The sequence below is a fragment of the Diceros bicornis genome, chromosome 18 (genome assembly GCF_020826845.1).
Source record: "Diceros bicornis minor isolate mBicDic1 chromosome 18, mDicBic1.mat.cur, whole genome shotgun sequence".
NCBI lineage: Eukaryota > Metazoa > Chordata > Mammalia > Perissodactyla > Rhinocerotidae > Diceros > Diceros bicornis.
This window is the reverse complement of record NC_080757.1, coordinates 14,909,722-14,929,777: the sequence shown is the minus strand read 5'-3', so window position 1 is coordinate 14,929,777 and position 20,056 is coordinate 14,909,722. Positions and strand designations below refer to the sequence as shown.

Below are 20,056 nucleotides of genomic sequence, written 5' to 3'. Positions count from 1 at the left end.
ATAAGATTCCAAAAGCAAGAACCAACGACTGAGACTTACAGGGACTCCAGATAATATAAAAGTTAGACAGAATGAAAAATAATGATGGTTATTTACAGAATGAAGTGTGGAAATTTGGCAGGACTTATTACAAACTGAACAAATGTGAGTAACTAGTGGTCAGATAAAAATACATTACTATCTCTGCAGAAATCCTGTCGTGTTCTCCTCTAGTCACTATTCCTGCAAGGGCAATCATTTCCCTGACTCCTCATAGCATAAATTTGTTTTACCCATATTTGTACTTTATTGAAATGGAAGTATACCTTTTGTACTCTCTTTTTTTTTCGGCTGATTCTTTCACTCAACATTTTATATGTGAGGTTCCACAGTGTTGTATGTAGTTGTAGATTGTTCATTTTCATTGCTGTATAGAGTTCTGTTGTGTGAATATATCATTAAAAATCCAGTCTACCATTGAAGGGCAATTGTAGTTTCTAGTTTGTGGCTGTTACGAATAATTCAGGTACATGTTCGTCTTGGGCATCCATTTGTGGGTGGAATTTCTAGATGATAGGACAGGTGTTTGTTTAGTTTAAAGATAGTGCCAAACAGTTTTCCATCATACTTGTAACAATTACCCTCCTTCTAGCAGTGTATGAGAGTTCCAATTGCCCCATATTCTTAACATGATCTGGTATTTTTCCATCCTTGTCATTTGAGCTTTGTGATGAGTATATAGTGGCGTCTCATTGTGGTTTTAATTTTCATTTCCCTGCTGACTAATGAAGTTAAGCACCTTTTCATATGGTTATTCTCCATAGGTATATCCTCTTGCATAGATTATCTATTCAAGACTTGTGCCCATTTTTCTATTAGGTTATCTGTCTCTTTCCTATTGATTTCAAATGTATTCTGGTTATGAATCCCTTGTCAGATGTATATAGTAACATCTTCTTAAACTTTGTGATTGAATTTCATTCAATTAATGGTGGGTATTGAGAAACAGAAGATCTTAATGTTAAAATAGTCCAACTTATCAATTTTCATTTTATAATTAGTGCTTTTTGTATCTGTTTAAGAATCTTTGCTAAATCTTGCCAACACTCTTCTATATTTTCCTCTAAAGGATTTCTTGTTTTACTTTTCACATTTAGATCTGCTATCAGTCTAGAATTGATTTTCGTATCAGGTGAGGGAGAGGATCAAGATACATTTTTTCTCTACAAGTGTGGATATCCGGTGGTCCAGTTCCAATTATTGAAAAGACCCTCCTTTCCCTGCTGCATTGCAGTGGAAATCTTTATCATTAGTCAGGTGACTGTATAAGTGTGAATCTGTTTCTGGACTCTCCACTCCATTTGTCAGTTTGTCTATTTTTGCATCAATACTATATCTTCTAATAGGATGGATATATGGTTTAAATCCTTTATTCTTTTCTTTATTATTTCATCAGCTATTCTTGACTCTGAATTTCCATATAAATTTTAGAGTAGGCTTATCAGTTTCCTAAAAAAAGTCCTGCTGGGATTTTAATTTGTATTGCATTGAAATTAAATTAATTTGGGCATCTTTACAATATAGAGTCTTCTAATTCACAAATGTGGTATATTTCTCAGTTTTTTGGTTTTCTTTAATTTATCTCATTAGAGTAGTGTAGTCTTCAGTAGAGTTCTTCTCAATCTTTTTTAAATTTTTTAAAAATTTTATGTTTATTGCAGTAACATTGGTTTATAACAGTGTATAAATTTAAGGTGTACATCATTATACTTCTATTTCTGCATAGATTACATCATGTTCACCACCCAAATACTAATTACAACCCATCACCACACACATTTGCTGAATTATCCCTTTCTCCCTCCTCCCTCCCCCCTTCCCCTCTGGTAACCACCAATCCAATCTCTGTCTCTATGTGTTTGTTTATTGTTGTTATTATCTACTACTTAATGAAGGAAATCATATGGTATTTGACCTTCTCCCTCTGACTTATTTCACTTTGCATAATACCCTCAATGTCCATCCATGTTGTCACAAATGGCTGGATTTCATCGTTACTTATGGCTAAGTGACCATCAAGGGAGGAATGGATAAAGAAGATGTGGTATATATACACAATGGAATACTACTCTTCCCAGGCTTTTGATTGAGCCATGATAAGTGTTGGTCTCCTCAGCTCTAAAAAGTAGTGGGGGATTCTCTTCAGAGGTTTTTTGTTTAGCTCTTCAGCCTCTTCCTCCATGAAACTTCAAAATTTGACAAATAATCTTGAGGAAAAGACCAAACATGTGTTTGAAGGCTTCTTCCCTTGATGAGTCTTTGGTTCTCAATCCTGAAACACTACAGGACATTTTGCTCTGCCTTTTAGAAGACTAAGCCTAGCTCCCCAGAATTCCACTAGATTCAGCAAATGTCCCATGAGAAAAACACTTTATGTATTTGTGTCCCCCTAAGTTTTCAGTTGGGTACCCCAGCCCTGAACAACTGCCACAACCTTTGATGCTTTCTCTTTCCCCAGAAGAGATCCTCTGTCTCAGTCTGTATCCAAGTCCAGCAAATAGCCCCCAACAAAAAAATATGCAGTTGTACTCACTTTATGTAAAAACAATTCTTTCTCTGAAACTTTAGTTTGTGTAGCTTCTGCAACTCTCTGATGCCTTTAAAATATGATTTAAAAATATCTGTTTCTTAAAAAAATAATTGTTTTAGCAAGAGCTTTGTTTCCTGTAACCCACTACATTCTATATGGAAGCAGATGTTTGTCTCTTTTATTTCTAAAGCGACTGATGTTAAGAAATCTTAGTTTGATTACATCATTTATTGGCTATTTATAGGTAACCACATTCCTCAAATATATCCACTTTTAAACCATGTTGCCACTACCTATATTCAGGTCACCATCATCTCTCACCTTGGGGTACTGAAGTAGCCTTCTAAATGATTTCTCTGCCTTTCTTATTTTCAATGCTAGTGCGCTCTCCTCATCTGAAATACAGTCCTAAAAATTAAATCTGAACACATAATTGCCCTTAAAACCATTTAGAGACTTTTTGCTTAGGATGAAGATGGCACCACATCTTACATGGCCTTGCATGACCAGGCCTCTGCCTGACTCTCTCGCCCCATCCCTTGCATTCTCTCCCTCATACAATACACTACAGCCATGCTGAACTTCCTTTAGTTTCTTTGGTATGCCATATTAACTCTTAAATCTTTGTGTGTGTTGTTTACTTAACTCAAAACACCATTTTCTTTCCATTTATCCTTTTCATCTAGTTATTTCATAGAGATCCAAGATAGAGTTGTCAAATCTGGCTGGGAGAGATTAGGAAAGTCAGTCTGAAGGAGGTAGCAATTGTGCTGTGTTTAAAGACTGGGATGGGGGGGCCAGCCTGGTGGCGCAAGCAGTTAAGTGTGCGCGCTCCGCTGCGGCGGCGGCCCGGGGTTTACCGGTTTGGATCCCGGCGCGCACCAATGCACTGCTTGGCAAGCCATGCTGTGGCGGCGTCCCATATAAAGTGGAGGAAGATAGGCACGGAGGTTAGCCCAGGGTCAGTCTTCCTCAGCAAAAAGAGGAGGCTTGGCAGATGTTAGCTCAGGGCTGATCTTCCTCACACACACACACACAAAAACTGGGATAGGATTTCAACATTAAGTGATGAGGGATGTGTGGAAAAAACTCACAGTTACTTTTCCTAAATGTAGCAGGGATAAATTATGCGACTAAATGGTTGAATAAGTTTCTTTCTCAGTTTTCTGGATAATATTCCTGAAGCAATAATTGGGCTACACAGAACAATTTGCTGTCACTCTTATGCACCTCAGAAGCCAAATAATTCTGGAGTGAAAGTAATGAAGAAGTCAGAGAAGGAAGAGATCTTCTGGGCTGTGGTACCAGGGCAGCATTCCTGGTGGGACCAGGGCATGAGCTTACTTCCTCTCCTGCCTGTTTCCCTACCCAAAAGATGGATAGTAACTAAGAAGTCCCTGCTCTAGACCTCCTAGGGGATTTGTCGCAGGAAGGCAATGGAATTTATTTTATTATTAATGAGTTTTTCCAAGACCTAGGTTCCATTGGCTGCCACTGTCCCTCAGGCCCAGGAAGGCAGAATGAGAGAAGTGAGAAGGGATGGTGTAGACTCAGGTAATGATTACAGAGGCTGTGTCTCCATGTGTCTATAGTGAATAAAGGAGTGAAGGATCCCGGCGAAAGCCCTGAAGACACCTTCAGATACATTCGGTCAATTAGGCTGGAGAGTACGTGCCTTAGGATTCTTCCAATCTTAGAGTCCTGATTACTGGGGTTGTATGATGTTACTCCATGGGACTGTTCTTAAGGCAGTCTAAAAGAAAAAAAACTGCTCAGCATTCTAAAAATATCTCAATTAGTGTCTACCAGATTTAATCTATTCATTTAAAGTAGTTTCATAAATATTTCATAATAGAGTCCTCTATACTTTGCAAAGAATTCTCAAAAGAGATTTCAAATTTACAGTAGCTTTGAGAGGTAGTCAGGGACAAGTCAGTATTGTCATTTTAGAGGTGAAGAAAATAAGATGTGGAGAAACGAAAGGAATAGGTAAAGCTCTTATGTCTCCTCAATAGCAGCATTTTTAAGCGATGTCTGACTGACTTGGGCTCCCTAATCAGGCATTTTACACAATTTATGGATCCCACCTGGTTCCCAGGAAGGGAGATTCCTGAGGAGTCAGTGATACATCCCTCTCCCCACTAATACATAACAACACATCTTTCTTTCCTCTAAGTGGGAAAACACATTCATTTGTCTGGTTTAAACCTCACGATCTTGGTGAATATCCTGCAGTGAAGGTGCTGTTCTGTCTCTTCAGGGTTAGGAGACATTTCCCTCATCCTGAAATGCTTCTCCTAATGTTTTTCTGTCAATTCTGAGTCTCACTTTGGGAAGGGTACTAGGAGAAGACCAGGAATTAGATCTACAAGACTGGAAATTATCCTTATTCTTCTTACTTTTCCAACGATCTATAAACTTCCACATCGGTCTCATTTCTTCCCATATCAATACGACATTGTGTGGGCTGAATTTTAAGGAAAAAATGGCAGCATTGTTGCTTGGGTAGATTAGCATTAAGCCACACAGCAGTGTAGCTTGAGATGGGGTAGTATTCTGACCTCGGGAGAGAAATTCTGGCCAGTCCACAGTGTGGTATCTGGAAATAAATACAAAGGATTTAGATAAGAGACATCTTGAATCAGAAAGGTTCAGTGTCAATAGATGTTTCAGCCTCCAATATTTTTGATGACTGTTGGAACAGTTCAGTAATCTCTTAGGTAGTATAATTTGTTTTTGCACCACACGTTGTTCTAGGATGTTGGAGTTCAGCAGGGAACAAGACAGAACATTTCCCTATCCTTAAAGTCTAAGAAAGAGCAAATAATCCATATTTAATCATCTGGAGGATGAGTTCCTGCAAGAAGGAATGGAGTAGGGTGGAGACAGCCCATTCCAGGTAATGGAAGCATGATGTGATATGGTGAGTGAGAGCTGGATGCGTTTGAGAAAATGAGAGATACCTAGTACGCCTGGAGTAGAGAGAGGGTTAGGCAAGAGCAAATACATCTGATGAAATAAATGTCTTGTGGGACATGTTAACCATTTTGGACTTTATCTTAATGGGAAGGGGAAACTTTTCATTAGAATAGTGACATGAACAGGTTTGAGTTATAAAAAGAATGATTCTGGATAAAGTTAATGGGTTGGAGGGGACAAAAAGAGGATGCAGGGAGAGCAAATCTGTAGCAAATGTTCAGCTGGGAAAAGTAGGTGACCTGAATTGTGGCTGTGGGATATAGAAAAGGGCATATATGAGAGATATTCACAAAACGAAATTGATAAGATACAGGAAATTGAATGAGGAGAATGAAGTGAGGGAGGAGTCAGGGATGTTTTCAGGGTTCTGGCTTGAGTATCTTGTAGACAGTACTGTCAATCACTGAGCTAGAAAATACTGGCTGTGGAGCACATATGGGGCAGGGAAGACAATAAACTAAAAATCAGAAATATTGGTTTTGAGTGACAGTGAAACGTGCAAGTAAGATGGTCATCAGGGAGTTGAACACCCAGGTTTGTAGCTCAGGTGAGTGGTGTGGGCGGAAGAAATACATTTAGGATTCACTGGCATATTTAGGGAAAATATAAAAGGACAGTACTCTGAGGAACACCGATATTCAATTGACTGGACAGGAGGAGCTTTCTGAGGACGGTGGGGAGGCATTGCAAGGGAGGCGAGAAAAAACAGGAAGGTGAGGTGTCACCACGACCAAGAGATGGGAGAGTTTGATGAAGAAAGAAGTGGTCATTAGCATTAAATGCAGTATGTTATTGGATTTAGATATGTGGACGCCATTGGTAACTTCGATGGAGTAGTTCTAATAGAGCCACCTGCCATCTGTGCCTAAATTGTCTCTCACCCACCATTTGACAATAGGACATTTGCAATAGACAGACGTACTTATTTCTTATATGTGGATTTTAAGATCCCTTATTTTCTTCATAATAATTGATTCACAGAATAAGAAAGAGGAACCCAGCTGTCTTCTCAGAGTTTCTCCTCCTGGACCTGCCTATCGAGCCAGGACAGTGGAATCTGTTCTATGTCCTGTCCCTGGCCGTGTGTCTCACCACTGTCCTGGGGAATCTCCTCTTCCTCCTCCTTATTCAGCTGGACTCCCACCTCCACATGCCCATTTATTTGTTTTTCAGCAATTTGTCCTTCTATGACCTCTACTTCTCCTCTGTCAAAATGCCCAAATTGCTGCGAACATGCAGAGCCAAGTCCCGTCCATCCCCTATGCAGGCTGCCTGGCCCAGATATGTTTTTGCCTGTTTTTTTTTTAAGTTCTTAGGGCTTCCTCCTTGTGGTTGTGGCCTGTGATCATTTTGTGGCCATCAGCTTTCCCCCCACTACAGCTCCCTCAGGAGCCCCAAGCTCTGTCTCTCCCTGGTGGTGCTGTCCTGGGTGCTGAACGCCATCCACACCATGTTGCACACCCTGCTCACGGCCAGCCTGTCCTTCTGTGCTAACAATATGATTCCTCACCTTTTCTGTGACACATCTACTTTGTTAAAGCTGTCCTTCTCTGACACTTGAGTCAACGGATTGGTGATATTTTTCAAAGGAGGACTCATTCTTCTCATCTCGTTCCTACTCATCATCATGTCCTGTGCACAATTTGTGTTCTCCATCCTCAAGTTTCCTTCTGCTGGAGGTATCTGCAAGGCCTTCTCTACCTGTGGCTCCCACCTCCCTGTGGTGTCTCTCTTCTGTGGGACAGTTATTAGTCTCTACTTGTGCCCATCAACTAATAATTCTATTGTTAATGAGACTGTCATGGCTATGATATACACTATGGTAACCCCCATGCTGAGCCCCTTCATCTATAGCCTGAGGAACAGAAACACAAAGGGAGCCCTGGGAAGCGTCTTTTGGAAAAAGAAAATATCTTTCTGTAATGGTAAAAATTGGGATTTTTACATTACTTAATTCAGTGGGTGTAGTAATGTTGATAATGGAATATTACTCTAAATCAGTGGCTTTTTTTTTCAATTTTAAAACCATCAAACTTTTTGTTCAAACAAAGCCCCATGCTAAAGGCTGATATGAAAATGTTGACCACAAAGCTGTGTTTAAGGTAGAGTTGGGGGCAGGAAAGCAGTCTGCTCATCATCCTTATTTCCCCCTTCCCAGGTGGACTTGAAGTTTGAAAATAAGATTTAAATATCTTTCTGCCAACATCTATTTTCCATATCAAATCAGGAATTATCTCCTTAAAAATCACTGCAATCATTCCTTTTTTCCTGCTCAAGAATCCTCAGTGACGCTCTCAAAAGAAGAAAGAATAAAATTCAACCTTTTCTGTCTCACAGATCACAGAGACTCCTGGGGTTCTCTACTTCCCATATACCTAAATCTTTACTGTTGAATAAAAGCATCCCCTATTTCCTTCTCTCCATATATATCCTCAGATCATTCTATCCTTTAATTTTTATTTTACTTTTTGGGCCCAGGTCAGAACAATTTTTCTTTAAAAGAGATAATAAATAGTAAACACTTGTTGGGTCCCTTTTTTATGTGTCAGGCACTTTTTCAATTTACTACTCTACCACCTCTGTGATGTTGGTTCTGTTACTATTCCAACTGTGTGGATAGAGTGATAGAAAGGTTGATTGACTGTCCAACATCACATAAGAAGTAAGTGGTGTAGTTAAGATGTGAATCCACATAGTTTGGCTTTACAGTCCAAGATCCTCATGACTACACAGTACTGCATCTTGAGACTCTAGAATCTTACTCCCTACTATTATAATGGTGCATTCTGTTCAGTTCCAATCACTTGTCAGTGAATCATGCTAATTTTTTTCATATATTCTTTGTATTTCTCATTGTGGTCTTGAATTAAGATTTTCTTCATATGAAATCTGAGAGTATAGAACAGGAGTTGAGGGGCTGGCCCCGTGGCTTAGCGGTTAAGTGCGCGCGCTCCGCTGCTGGCGGCCCGGGTTCGGATCCCGGGCGCGCACCGACGCACCGCTTCTCCGGCCACGCTGAGGCCGCGTCCCACATACAGCAACTAGAAGGATGTGCAGCTGTGACCTACAACTATCTGCTGGGGCTTTGGGGGAAAAAATAAATAAATAAAATTAAAATTAAAAAAAAAAAAAAAAAAGAACAGGAGTTGTAAACCTATATTCCCAGGGGGCCAAGCAGGTGATGTAGATGAGTGTAAAGTGCACCAGATTTAAGAAAAATCAACTGTATAAATATGATTGATGATATTTTCTTTTATTAATTTATGGAGTATGCCTCTATGATAACTCAAAAATGTATGCTACTGGAGATAACATTTTAACTTTGATATTGAATAAATTCTAATTGAAAAATAGAAATACTTAATCGTTAAGTATATTATTGTATTTTGTTACTCTTTTGATTTGGAAGCAAAACCTGGCAACTTTTCTTCTAACCAAGATGTCAGCGTGATTTCTTTTGCTTTTTCTTGAATTATTTAGCAGAGAATTCACGCTTGGGTCCAATAACTGGGAGTGCTATTTAGATTTTTTTTCTGTTTTTTTGCTGTTAATAGACAAGAGCTGTTCATAAACGCCTGCACTTTGAATATGGATCAAATCTTTGCACAAACATTTTTGTATTTAGGATCACTTTTCTGGAGATATAAGTAGAATTCTGATGTTCCAAAGCTGTCATAATATTTTTCAGTGTTATATTGCACTGTATTTCATTAAGTTTAATTTTTTCTCTTCATTTACACCACCAATATTAATAGAGAAGGGTGAACTAAAATGTTGAAATAACATATAATGTTGTTTTATTGTCAAAAATCAGAAATAAATGAACCATTTAAAAGAATTCATCCTTCAACTGCATAATTTTATGTATGTAGACAGGTGATTATTTTCATTTCTGTAAATGTATTTTAGCTAGAGTGAGTCTTTTGCATTATTCTTTGCCAAATTAAGCTTTCAAAGGAACAGTTTTTTTTTTTTTTTTTTTGTGAGGAGATCAGCCCTGAGCTAACATCCGCCAATCCTCCTCCTTTTTTGCTGAGGAAGACGGCCCTGGGCTAACATCTGTGCCCATCCTCCTCCACTTTATATGGGACGCCGCCACAGCATGGCTTACCAAGCAGTGCGTCGGTGCGCGCCCGGGATCCGAACCAGCGAACCCCGGGCCGCCGCAGCGGAGCGCGCGCACTTAACCGCTTGCGCCACCGGGCCGGCCCCGGAACAGTTTTTTTTAATAAAAGGAATCAGTCAATTGAATGATGTGTATTTGTGCAATTATTTGTGACTACTTTTGCAGAGAAATATTGAGTGTTTACATGATTTCCAATGTCAAACCAAGGCCATGTATTTAATCAAATCTTCACAAATGATATGAGGTTTTTTTTTTTTTAAAGTTATTGAGTGACATGAGTAGCTCACTTTCTTTAAACATTTCCAAAGCCTTTTTGGCCCCATGCCCCACCTCCATGTAGTACCAAAGGCTACCATCTTGTATATTTAAGTTATTAAGCAGAGCACTGGACAACTGGTTCAATTTTTGGGAGCACAATCAGTTCATGATATTAATCACTATTTTATGATGCACTTTATTTTTGACTTTTTAGCATTGAAAAAAATAGTGCAATAAATGAGCTTACTCAGCATCGTGCAAAATATTGCCACTTTGGGTTTAATTTTTTGAAGCAAGTTTGACGTTATTACCAATATGACTGGCATGCAGTTTGTAGTCAGACTTACTAATTTTGACCAGCTAACATTCAAATTTTGAAGGTATTTTTTCCCCAACAAAAATATAACTAATTTTTTGATTTTATGTCTGTTAGGAGAATCTTATCCAAAATTCCTTTGAAGGATCAAAATTTTCATCAACATCACAACAAATATGGTGAATTGAGTAGTATTAGTTATGTCTATATTCTCATGTGGCAACAGACATATGAATGCTTGTTTCTCTTTGAAGCACATAATTTTGCTAAACCCAGAGACCCTCATTTATATAATCAAAATCTCTAAAAGGTTTGATGCTGAGTCAATTATTTCACTTAATACAATAGCATTCACAATATCACTTTTCATTTTATAATCATGTTGAAAAACAAGTTTTGGAAAAATTTCAGTCTTATTTTCTGCTTGTTAAATTTTTTATGTCATAACTTTTTAATACACTGATCATTGTAAGATTTGTTTATTGTAAAATAATTTTGACACGGGTACACTTCGCTCGCTTGTTAAACATATTGGAATACTGTATATTTCCAGAAAGAAACATATTTTCTTACTTTTTCCTGAAAAACATAATTTCTTTGTTTATTTTGCCATTTTTGGTATCTACATGAATCCACTAAATGTTACTTTCCTTTGAGAAAAACAGTTCCAAGAGGGCAATGATAAATGCGGGCGACTATGGTGAACTGGAGAGATTTTGCCCTGTCTAAAAAAGACAAGTTGATACTCAGCTATAGAAGGCTGCTCCCATGTGGAAATGCAGGCCCAGGATCACAATCTCTCTCAGATATTTGGCCCCATGTCTGACTTCTATTAGCACAGATGGCCACCTTCTTGTGTATTTAATTTGTTAAGCAAAGCATTGGACAACTGGTCCAATTCTTGGGAGTATATTTGGTTAAACTATATATTTTGATTAAACTATAATAATAATTATTATTTTTCGTGAGAAAGATCAGCCCTGAGCTAACATCCATGCCAATCCTCCTCTTTTTGCTGAGGAAGACTGGCCCTGGGCTAACATCCATGCCCATCTTCCTCTACTTTATATGGGATGCCGCCACAGCATGGCTTGACAAGCAGTGCGTTGGTGTGCACCTGGGATCCGAACCGGCGAACCCCGGGCCACCACAGCAGAGCGCGCGCACTTAACCGCTTGTGCCACCTGGCCGGCCCTAAACTATAATTATTAAACTATAAACTATACATTTGGATTTTTATAACAACATTGCCATTTCTGGTATCGGCAACGGTTAATATAAAAGTTAATACTCTTCAGGTCAAATAAACACGTCTGGCCTCTGGATCCAGCCTTTAACAGAACTGCCCTTTATCCTGGGCAAGAAGTGTCCTTCCTCTGAGCCACGTGCTACACTTCGGCCCTGTTGACACTTTGGGCTGGATAATTCTTTGTTGTGGGACGCTGTCTTGTGTACTGCAGGATGTTTAGCAACATCCCTGGCCTCAACCCATTTGTGCCAGTAGCATTACTCCCTCCTACCAGCTGTGACAACCAAAAGTGTCTTCAGACATTGCAAAATGGCCTCAGGTGGGGGTGGGGTGCATAATCACCCCCAGCTGAGAACCACTCCTTCAGAGAGCTGTTATAGATCACAAACACACATCAGTGCCTCCTTCACTGGGGATCTGGAGCTCAGCTCTGGCACAATATGATCCATAACCAGAAACACCACTCTTGCAACTGCATTCAGGAAAGACCTGATCACTTGGCTTGCCCAAGGTCTTGCAAACAAAAGGTGACTATGTCTTAATGTTGTGAAGTCTAGTGGGCTGTACTTCTGCTGATGTCGGTGATGGACAGTGCTTCAGGGTGTGGGGAGGGTTGGAGCAGTGGAGGCTCTTAGGTAAGAGAAAAGACAACTTGTCAAATTCTCCGTTTCATATTGCATGCGTACAATAGATTCTTTCATGATTGAAGTATTGTTTCTTAAAGTGCTGGGCATCCTTGTTTCTCCCAGTTCAGTATCCATAACGGTTGCATGTGGCCATTGAGAAACATTTTGAAATAGTAATATAATATAATATTTATACATGTAGGCCAATGTAACATGTATGAAATATAATTCTGACAGTTTACATTGGCAACTAGGTAAACCTTGAATGCTAAATTTCAAGAGAGTTTATTTTCATAATAATACATGATAAAGTTTAATTAAAATTTTAAGAGATCAAAAAACATCAGCTTTCTTTAATTTCAGTAAAAATTTTGTACTCATTTTTATCATCTCCTTTTGCTTTTAAAACATAATTTTAATATTAAAAAAACATTTTGCAATTATATGAAAAATAATTGTAACTTTTCAATGTTTCCATTTACTTTAATTTACATTTTAATAAAATTTCATACTTAAACACAGTTACATTTTATTTTATTTTTAAAAGCCACTTTATTGAGATATGTTTGATGGGTAAGAAGCTGTACATATTTAACGTATACAATTTGATGAGTTTGGGAATAAGTATACACTCATGAGACCATCACCACTATAGACATATCCCTAGGCAAGGATACTACCATAGAGAAGGCCACCGACATATCCATCACCTCCCAGTTTCCTCCTGCCCCCATTATTATTGTTATTATTTATTTTGTGGTAAGAATGTTTAACATAAAATCTTCCTCTTAGAAAATGTTAAATATCTACAGGCAGTATGCTGTATAGTAGATCTCTAGAACTTATTTATTTTGCATAACTGAAACTTTGTACCCTTTCAACATCACTCACTCCCCCCATCCACTGGTAACCACTGTTCTACTCTCTGCTTCTATGAGTCTGACTATTTTAGGTTCCACATATAAGTGAGATCATAGAGTATATGTCTTTGTGCATTTGGCTTATTTCACTTAGCATAATATCCTCCAGGTCCATCTATGTTGTTGTAAATGGCAGGATTTCATTTTTTTTTTTTTTGCCTGAGGAAGATTTGCCCTGAGCTAACATCCATTGCCAATCTTCCTCTTTTTGCTTGAGGAAGATTCGCCTTGAGCTAACACTGTGCCAGTCTCCCTCTATTTTGTATGCGGGTTGCCACCACAGCATGGCCGCTGACGAGTGGTGTAGGTCAGCGTCTGGGAACTGAACCCAGTCTGCCAAAGCAGAGCACGCTGAACTTAACCACCAGACCAAGAGGCCTGCCCCAGGATTTCCTTCTGTTTTAAGGGTGAATAATATTCCATTGTATGGCTGTATCATATTTTCTTTATCCATTCATCTTTGGATGGACATCTAGGTTGTTTCCATATCTTGGATATCGTGAATAATGCTGCAATGAACATAGGAGTGCAGGCATCACTTCAAGATCCTGATTTCAATTTCTTTGGTTGTGTACCCAGAAATGAGATTGCTGAAACATAAGGTAGTTCTATTTTTAATTTTTTGAGGAAACTCCATACTGTTTCCTATAATGGCCTTACCAATTTTTATTCTCATCAACAGTGTAAAAGTGTTTCCTTTTCTCCACATCCTTGCCAACACTTGTTATCTTTGATTTTTGATAATAGCCATCCTAAGAGGTGTGTGGTGATAGCCTGTTGTGGTTTTTAATTGTATTTTCCTGATAATTAGTGATGTTGAGCATCTTTTCATGTACCTGTTAGCCATTTGTATGTTTTCTTTGGAGAAATGCCTATTCAGATCCTTTCCCCAGTTTTTAATTGGATTACTTTTTTTTTTGCTATTGAGTTGTAGGAATTCCTTTTATATTTTGGATATTGATCCTTAATCAGATTCATGGTTTACAAATATTTTCTGCCATTCTGTAGGTTGCCTTTTCATTTTGTTGATGGTTTCCCTTGTTGTGCAGAAGCTTTCTGGTTGAATGTAATCCCACTTGCTTATTTTTTCTTGTGCTTTTGGTGTCATAGCCAAGAAATCATTGCCAAAATCAATGTCAAGGAAATTTTCCCCTGTTTTCTTGGAATTTTGTGGTTTCAGATCTTATATTTGAATCTTCATTCATTTTTAGTTAATTTTTGTGTATGGGTACAATTTCATTTTTTTATATGTGGATATCCAGTTTGTCCTAATATCAAAAATTTAAGAGACTATTTTTTTCCCCATTTTGTATTCTTGGTGTCTTTGTTGAAGAGTAGTTGATCATATATGTGAGGGTTTATTTCTATGCTCTCTATTCTGTTCTGTTGGTCTATGCTCCTGTTTTTATGACAGTGTTATATTGTTTTGATTACTGTAGCTTTGTAATATAATTTTAAATGACGAAGTGTGATGCTTCCAGCTTTGTTCTTCTTGCTCAAGATTGCTTTAGCTATTCAGAGTCTTTGTGGTTCCATACGAACTTTAGAATTGCTTTTTCTATTTCTGTGAAAAATCTATTGGAATTTTAAAAAATCAAGACTTTATTATTTTTTTGAGCAGGTTTAGGTTTACAGCAAAATTAGGGGAAGGTACAGAGATTTTCCACATACCCCTGGACCCTACACATGAATAGCATCCTCCATTATCAACATCTGCAACTGGAGTGATGTATTTGTTACAATTGATGAACCTACATTGACACATCATTATCACCCCAAGTCCATAGTTTACATTACAGTTTACTATTGGTGGTGTACATTCTGTGGGTTTAGACAGATGTATAATGACATGTATGCATCATTATGGTATCATGCAGAGTATTTTCACTGCTCTAAAACTCCTCTGTGCCCTGCTTATTCCTCCTTACCCTCCTTCCAACTCCTGGCAACCACTGATATTTTTACTGTCTCCATATTTTGGCTTTTCCAGAATGTTATGTAGTTGGAATCATATAGTATATAGGCATTTCAGATTGGTTTCTTGCAGTTAATAATATGCATTTAAGGTTCCTCCATGTCTTTTCATGATTGATAGCTCATTTATTTTTGGTGATGAATAATATTCCATTGTCTGGATGTACCACAATTTATTTATCCATTCACCTAGTGAAGGACATTTTGGTTGCTTCCATGTTTGGCAATTACGAGCATAGCTGCTATAAATATCCGTTTGCAGGTTTTTGTGTGGACACAAGTTTTCAACTCCTTTGGGTAAATACAAAGGAGCATGATTACTGGATCATATGGTAAGAATATGTTAGTTTTGTACAAAACCACCAAACTGTCTTCCAAAGTGGTTGTACCATTTTGCGTTCTCACCAGCAGTGAATAAAAGTTCCTGTTGTTCCATGTCCTTGCTAGCATTTGGTGTTGTCGGTGTTCTAGGTTTTGGCCATTCTAATAGGTGTGTAGTGGTATCTCATTGTTGTTTTAATTTGCATTTCCCTGATGACATATTATGTGGAGCATCTTTTCATATGCTTTTTTGCCATCTGTATATCTTCTTTGGTGAGATATCTGTTACGATCGGTTTGTTTGTTTTCTTATTGTTGAGTTTTAAGTGCTATTTGTATACTTTGGATAATTATGTTTTATCAGATATGTCTTTTACAAATATTTTCCCCCAGTCTGGCTTGTTTTCTCATTATTTTGACATTGCCTTTGGAAGAGCAGAAGTTTTTAATTTAAATGAAGTCTGGCTTATGAATTATTTCTTTTGTGGATCATGTCTTTGGTGTTGTATCTAAAAAATTATCACCATATCCAAGGTCATCTAGGTTTTCTCCTATGTTATCTTCTAGGTGTTTTATAGTTTTGAACTTTACATTTAGGTCTGTGATACATTTTTAATTAATTTTCATGAAATATGTATAGTCCATGTGTAGATTCACTTTTTTTTGCATGTGGATGTCCAGTTGTTCCAGCACCATTTGTTGAAAAACTATCTTTGCTCCACTGTATTGTCTTTGCTTCTTTGTTAAAGATCAGTTGACTATATTTATGTGGGTCTATTCCTGGGCTGTATGTTCTATTCCTTTAATTTATTTGTCTATTCTTTCTCCAGTACCACAGTCTTGTATACTGAAGCTTTATAGTTAAGTCTTGAAGTTGCATAGTGTCAGTCCTCCAACTTTTTCTTCTACTTCAATATTGTGTTGACTCTTTTGAACCTTTTGCCTCCCCATACAAACTTTAGAACCCATTTGGTGACATCGACAAAATAAATTGCTAGGATTTTCATTGGAATTGCATTGAATTTATAGATCAAATTGGGAAGAACTAACATCTTGACAATATTGAGCCTTTCTATCCATTAACATGGCTGTGATATTGTGATTTATGATAAATATATATTTGGTCTTTCTGTTTCTAGCATAGGGCTCCTAAAACCTCTGGAATTTCATAAGTGGTAAGAGTGATAAAGGAGTCTTGATATTCCTAACGAAACCCTTTCAATTACACCTGAGTTTATGTTAATGAGGTGACTTTTGGAAAGTAAGGTTGGGGCTCATTGCCAGGGGAAGCAATCATGTGATTGGAGGGTTGAAACTTTCAGTCTCACCACCCTCCCCAACCTCTGGAGAGGGGTGAGGGGCTGAAAGTTCAATCAATAGCCAATGGCCAAATTTAATCAATCATGCATATGTAATTAAGCCTGTATAAAAACCCAAAAGGATGGGGGTCAGAGAGCTTCTGGGTCAGTGACATATGGAGATTTTGGGAGAGTGATGCATCCAGAGAGGACATAGAAACTCCATGCCCCTTCCCACATACCTTGCCCTATGCATCTCTTCCATCTGGCTGTTCTTGAGTTATATCTTTTACAATAAACTGGTAGTCTAGTAAGTAAAATGTTTCTCTGAGTTCTGTGAACCACTTCTAACAAATTAATTGAACCCAAAGAGGAATTTTTAGAACCTCTGATCTATAACTGGTCTGTCAGAAGCACAGGTGCCTGGACTTGCGATTGGTGTCTGAAGTTTGGGGTGGGAGCAGTCTTGTAGGACTGAGCCCTTAACCTGTGGGATCTGATGCTATCTCCAGGTAGAGAGCATCAGAATTGAGTTGAATTGTAGGACACTCAATTGGTGTTGGAGAATTTCTTGGTGGTGTGGAAAAAACACACACATTGGAATCAGAATTATACAACCTAAGTGGAGGTTGGGTCTCACAATGACCTCCTACTTGTCTACTGCCTCCACCCCCACTTCTGTTCATGAGCGTGTGTTGATGGAGACTTTTATTTCGAGGGAATGAAGAAAAGATGGGAGGTGAAGAGCCATAGAAATAAAGGACAGGGTGGACTTCCCAAAAAGAAAGTCTGACTTCTCTCAGAAAAAATGAATACAGGAAAAAGGCAAGAGAGGTAGTATTGCTTTGAGACCCACAAAAAGAACAAAAATCTCCCCAGAGCAAAAGAGAGGAATCTCTTGCCATTTATGCCTGAACATCAGGTGCTGTGTCCAGAGGGACTGTGGGTCAGATTGTAGCAGTGGGCGCTGTGCTTGCAGAACATCAGGAAAGGGGCAGCCTCACCCAGGGTACGTGCAGTGGGGGTAGTGCAAGATGTCTTCTACAAATGGCTTATAGGCAGCAAGCTCCTTAGAGAAGTTCAGTGTTCAGGAATATGAGTGGGTTTGTGCTAGAGAATATCAGAGACCCCATTAGGCTATAGCTGGGTATATCTGGATAGGGCTAGGACTGTAGTCTTGTGTCAGGCAAGTTGAAGGATTTGATTCTGAAAACTTCTAGTATTTAGTGTTAGTGTGACCTTAATTATTGCCAAGGCTGGTGAGGTCTGGTGGACACCGGGTTACACATACATGTCTTTTCTTTACCACAAACCAATAAACTCATTCTGACCTGAATCTATGTCCTATTGACTCCTGTATCCCCCACAGGATAATGCCTTGCACATGATGAAAGAAATTCCCAGTCTCCACTTCAATGTCCTTTCCAAAATTACCCTCATGTCGACCTCTGGAAGGCTTTCCCTAGGAGAAGTCTTCCTAGTGCCCCATGCATGTCTTTGTTCCTCAGCCTATAGATGAAAGGGTTCATCATGGGGGTCACCACAGCATATATCACTGTGGCTACTGAGTCCTTCATGGAGTAGGTGTGGAGGGGCTGCAGATATACCATACAGAGTGTCCCATAGAAGAAAGAGACCACAGCCAAATGGGAGGCACAAGTGGAGAAAGCTTTGTACTTGCTAGAGGCTGATGGTATTTGGAGAATGGCTCTGACAATCCAGACATAGGACATGATCATGAACCCTAAGGGAGTGAGGAAGATGAAGGATCCAGTGGCAGTCAACACTGTGTGGTTGACTTGGGTGTTGGAACATGCGAGCCTCAGCAGGACATACATCTCACAGAAGATGTAGTGAATCTTTCTGGATCCACAGAAGGTCACCTTGGTCATAAGGAGGGTGTGGATGAGGCCATAGAGGATAGAAAACACCCAACACAAGGTGAGCAGCAAAATACAGAGCCCAGGGCTCATGGCCGTGGTGTAGTGGAGGGGGCGGCAGATGGCCACATAGCGGTCATATGCCATCGTGGCCAGGATGAGGTTGTCCAGGGCCACCAAGGAGACCAGGAAGTAGAGCTGTGTCAGACACCCTGCATAGGAGATGGCTTTGTTCTGGGACTGAATGTTCACCAGCATCTTGGGGATTGTGTTGGTGACAAAGAAGAGGTCGGTGAAGGAGAGGTTGGCCAGGAAGAAGTACATGGGAGTGTGCAGGCGTGAGTCAGAGCCAATGGCCAGGATGATGAGCACATTTCCCACCACTGTGACCAGGTACATGGACAGGAACATCCAAAACAGGACCCGTTGCTCTTCAGGACTCTCTGAGAGCCCCAGGAGCAGGAACTCGGAGACTCCACTCTGATTGCTTCCATCCATTTCCCCCACTTTCTGCAGTATCAGCACCAACAAACATTTACAAAAGGCCCTTAACTGTAGAACGACTTTCAAATAAGCAAAATCAACTCTTTTCTTAGCAATAAAAATATCTTAGGCTAAATTTTATAATTTTTTTTTGCAAGAACCAGTGTAATAACAGACAGAAAAACAGAACATGCAAAATTTCTCTGCAATTTAGTCATTCCAGCAACATCTAATCTGGCATACTCAGTATTATAGAAATAATGTCTATGTCTCATTTTAAATCATATCATCTTATAATTCCCTTGAAGTGCTTAAAGATTAGTATGTTATATTATATTATTGTATAGATTTAAATGATATTTAAAATGAGAGTATGCAGTATAAGAACTTGATGTTATATAATTTGACAAAGGGGAAAAGTAATAAAACTGGAAAGAAAATGGAAAAATTACCATTATTTGCTGATAGGATGATCTATCTGGGAAACATAAAACAATCAACTGAAATGCCGTTAGAAATAAAAAGAGATTTCAAAACACTTGAAGTCATGTCTGAGCTCTGACACTTTCTAGTTGCGAAACCTAAGGCCAGTTACTTGAGCTCTTTAGGACTCCATTTATTCAAGTGAAAAATGGGTTGGGGTGAGAATAAAATTAAGTAATAAAGTGCTTAACACAAAGAGCTTGCTTTCAGTGAGTACTCAAGAAATATTCTTTATAATTCTTATGTGTAAAAAATAATCAGGAATAATAAGATTAAAATATAACGTGAAACAATCTTATTCACATTATCAACAAACAAATCTGTGCATTAAAACGCTAACAAAAATCAGGTGGGTCTTCAAATTCTCCAGAGAGGCATAAAGTAAAACCTTAATGAATGGATAGACATACCAAGCTTCTAAAGGTGCATATTATCCTGAATAAATCTAAAATTTAACCTATTCGAAGTAAAAATCTAACAGAGTTTTTAAGAAAGAAATCTCATCTAAATTTAATCTAAAAATAAGTGTGAAAATAAGCTATGAAAATGTTGAAAAAGAGAGAACAAGGGGACAC

At 38.6% G+C, this 20,056-nt stretch overlaps 1 protein-coding gene across 1 annotated transcript; it reads right to left on the bottom strand.

Moving 5' to 3' along the window:
• Positions 1–18,071: 18,071 nt before the first annotated feature.
• Positions 18,072–19,028, bottom strand: LOC131416650 (olfactory receptor 1D2). Its single transcript, XM_058559309.1, has one exon. The coding sequence runs from the start codon at positions 19,011–19,013 to the stop codon at positions 18,072–18,074; it is 942 nt and encodes a 313-aa protein (XP_058415292.1). The 5' UTR covers positions 19,014–19,028.
• Positions 19,029–20,056: the final 1,028 nt, after the last annotated feature.

Coding starts and splice junctions, on each gene's coding strand:
- LOC131416650 (XM_058559309.1), bottom strand. CDS start 19,013: ATGGATGGAAGCAATCAGAGTGGAGTCTCCGAGTTCCTGCTCCTGGGG.